Source organism: Physeter macrocephalus, chromosome 2 (assembly GCF_002837175.3).
Source record: "Physeter macrocephalus isolate SW-GA chromosome 2, ASM283717v5, whole genome shotgun sequence".
NCBI classification, from domain to species: Eukaryota; Metazoa; Chordata; class Mammalia; order Artiodactyla; family Physeteridae; genus Physeter; species Physeter macrocephalus.
Window position 1 is genome coordinate 109,373,027 of NC_041215.1, and position 2,981 is coordinate 109,376,007.

The following is a 2,981-nucleotide window of genomic DNA, read 5'->3' on the forward strand; positions in this document are numbered from 1 at the left end:
TTGGGGGTGGGGAGGGTCAGAAGATTGGGGGTGGGAGAGTCGGAAGATTGGGGGTGGGAGTGTCAGAAGATTGGGGGTGGGGAGCTTGGGAAAGGCAGCAGTATCCAATGGTTATGACACAGCTGGGCAGCCAAGAACTCCCAGGGTTGTCGAGAATTTTCATTCACTCATTCTGTGTATTTGGGGGTTTTGTTTTTGTTTCTTTCAATTATGCCCTCTGGGGCCAAAATATACTACATTAAGACACTAATTAAAATGCATAAAACCATTGCAACTGAAAATAACATACCATGAATTATTACGAAAATGCCAAGCTCAAGTGGCCTTCCCCCTGGGACAGGGCTCACTGGAAACACAAAGTTGGCACCACTTTGATTGTCAGGGCTCACACCAGCTTCACCCATTTCCTAGGGTGAGGCAGTCTTTTCTCTGCCTCAGTTTCCCCCAGAGGAAAAGAAGTAAGGAGATCTCTTTCACAGTTCACAATCAGCAGGAAAGGACTGATTGAATTAATATCTTCACAGTACACTTCCAACCTTTGAAATTAAGTTATTGCTAATGTTAAATAAATATATACCCAACTCACTTATGTAATGTAACTCTTTCAGTGTTTTAAAATATAAAAATCAATATAGCTTTTCCATGTCTTACATCCCTCTCCACTCCATTTACTTTCTATATTCTGCATTTCTTCTCTTTGGCTTTCCTAATGGCTTTCCCCTACTTATCAAATTTCTGTCCACTTTTCTTTCCTAGTGTCCATCATCTCTCTCCTTTCCGCCATTCGACTCTCCTCAATTTCTCGCTTCTCCTATTTGTCTTGGAAACTAGAGTGCACCTCATATGCAATGTCATTTCATAGGTGAGTACATATGGTCATTAATATTCATTAGTTTTCTTAATCTCTAGTAAAAATAGAATAAAACATGCTACCTTTCCATGTGTCAGACTAGTTGATTACCAGAATATATATTTAAAGTATAAAACTCTCCTTCTAGAGAGAACCTAGAGGTCAGAAACCTCTGGGTGGTTGATGCTTTCCTTGGACCAACCAAGGTAAAGGGAAATCAGCAAAGTTAAGAGATAATCTTGGGGGAGAAATATAAGCCTCAAAGTGATCAGCATAACTATAGCCTTCAGCAGTGAATTCACCTAAGTGATGATCATCTTTTCACATCCTAGACTCACCAGCAGATCAAAGGGATTTCTGCAAAAAGTTAAGAATCTTAGACTCTAGAACCTAACCTGCAGTGTTTCATGTTGCCTGTAAAAAGTCAATGTGGATCAGGAAAAAAACTGGCTGTTATGACTCACACCCCGCATGTACTATGTTAAAACCCAGAAAGAAGCCAAAATGTCTCTGTAGAAGAAAAAGGCTGTGTAAAGAGTAAAAAATAAAATAAAGAGATGGAAAAGTAAACGCCATCTCAGATGTAAGGATATTCAGATATTTAGGACCTCCCATAAGAAATAACTTCTTTTTTTTCTTAAGTCAATGGAGCCATAAATAAATGAACTTAATCTGACTTCTAACTAGCTCATTTGGTGAAAAGCTAGTGGACTAGAAGTTTATTTGCAGAACTGGGATCTTTCAGCAACTCAATAACAGGCTTCCTGTTTTACTTTGGGCAAGTTATTCAACTACTTGATATCTAAAGTTACTCATCTGTAACACGAGTAAAACAATATGATAGCCATGTTATTTTTGGCTCTTGGGCTGCTCCCAACCTTGAATGTGTAACTGAATCTCACAGAGGAATTTCACAAAATTAATGAATATCTACGAATGCTAAAGGCCCTCAGGTCAATGTTGACTTCATGGAGTTATAACTATAGAGTAGCTGTTAATAGCCCTGGTGCCACCACCCTCTCTCCTAATCATTACTATTTCTGTCTGGTGTGTCCCTTCTGTTTAAGAATCCATCTGTCCCTCCCCTCCTAGAAGACTTTCTCTCCATTCCACCATCCATCTGAGCCCTTACCACAGCTTTCCTCTAGAATGCATAAGATACCTTGCTGACCTTGACTTGCCTCTGCTTCCTCCCTCTGTAACACCTTATAAGCTGGCTTCTGTCCATCACTCTATATGGTTTTCTTTGTATCAAACTCAATAGTTCCCTGATGTACAAATTTTCCTACAAAGATGTGTTCTTCTCACCACTTTTTCTGGTGCTGTGAAGGTTGATGTCTAGACTTCAGAGATGCTTCCATGTAGTAGATCACCTCCAACCTTTCTGATGACTCCTTGGCAAATTCTTATTTCTCTTCCTGCCCAACCATCATCCTTTCTAATTCTTTCTAATAAATGGCTCACCTAATCATATACTTTTTCTATTAACTGTCTGTATAATCTCCAGCTTCTGTTCTTTATCACTTTTAGATCTGTAGCATGAATTCTGTTGAGGATACATGTGTCACTTATCCATTGTCACAGTAGTAATGCATAACAAACCACCTTAAAACTTAGTGGTCTAGAGGGGAGACCTTCAAGATGACAGAGGAGTAAGACAGGGAGATCACCTTCCTCCCCACAAATACATCAGAAATACATCTACATGTGGAACAACTTCTACAGAACACCTACTGAACGCTGCCAGAAGACCTCAGACTTCCCAAAATATATATATTTTTTTCCTTTTTCTCTTTTTGTGAGTGTGTATGTGTATGCTTCTTGGTGTGAATTTGTCTGTATAGTTTTGCTTTTACCATTTGTCCTAGGGTTCTGTCTGTCCGTTTTGGGTTTTTTTTAGTATAGTTTTTAGCGCTTGTTATCATTGGTGGATTTGTTTTTGGTTTGGTTGCTCTCTTCTTTCTTTCTTTTTTTAAATTACTTATAATTTTTAATATTTTTTAATTCTTATTTTAATAACTTTATTTCTTTTTATTTTATTTTTTCTTTCTTTCTTTTTTTCTCCCTTTTCTTTTTTTCTTTTTTTTCTTTGGTACTCGGGCCTCTCACTGTTGTGGCCTCTCCCGTTGGG

The 2,981-nt window shown here is 38.3% G+C and overlaps 1 protein-coding gene across 1 annotated transcript in view; it reads left to right on the forward strand.

The window, feature by feature from the left end:
- The window catches only part of LOC112065102 (mitochondrial import inner membrane translocase subunit TIM14-like), an 18,189-nt gene that overhangs the window by 9,359 nt on the left and 5,849 nt on the right, over window positions 1-2,981 (forward strand). The window contains 1 exon segment of the mRNA XM_055079361.1: window positions 1,842-1,896. Within this exon segment, the coding sequence (XP_054935336.1) occupies window positions 1,842-1,896 (55 nt within the window).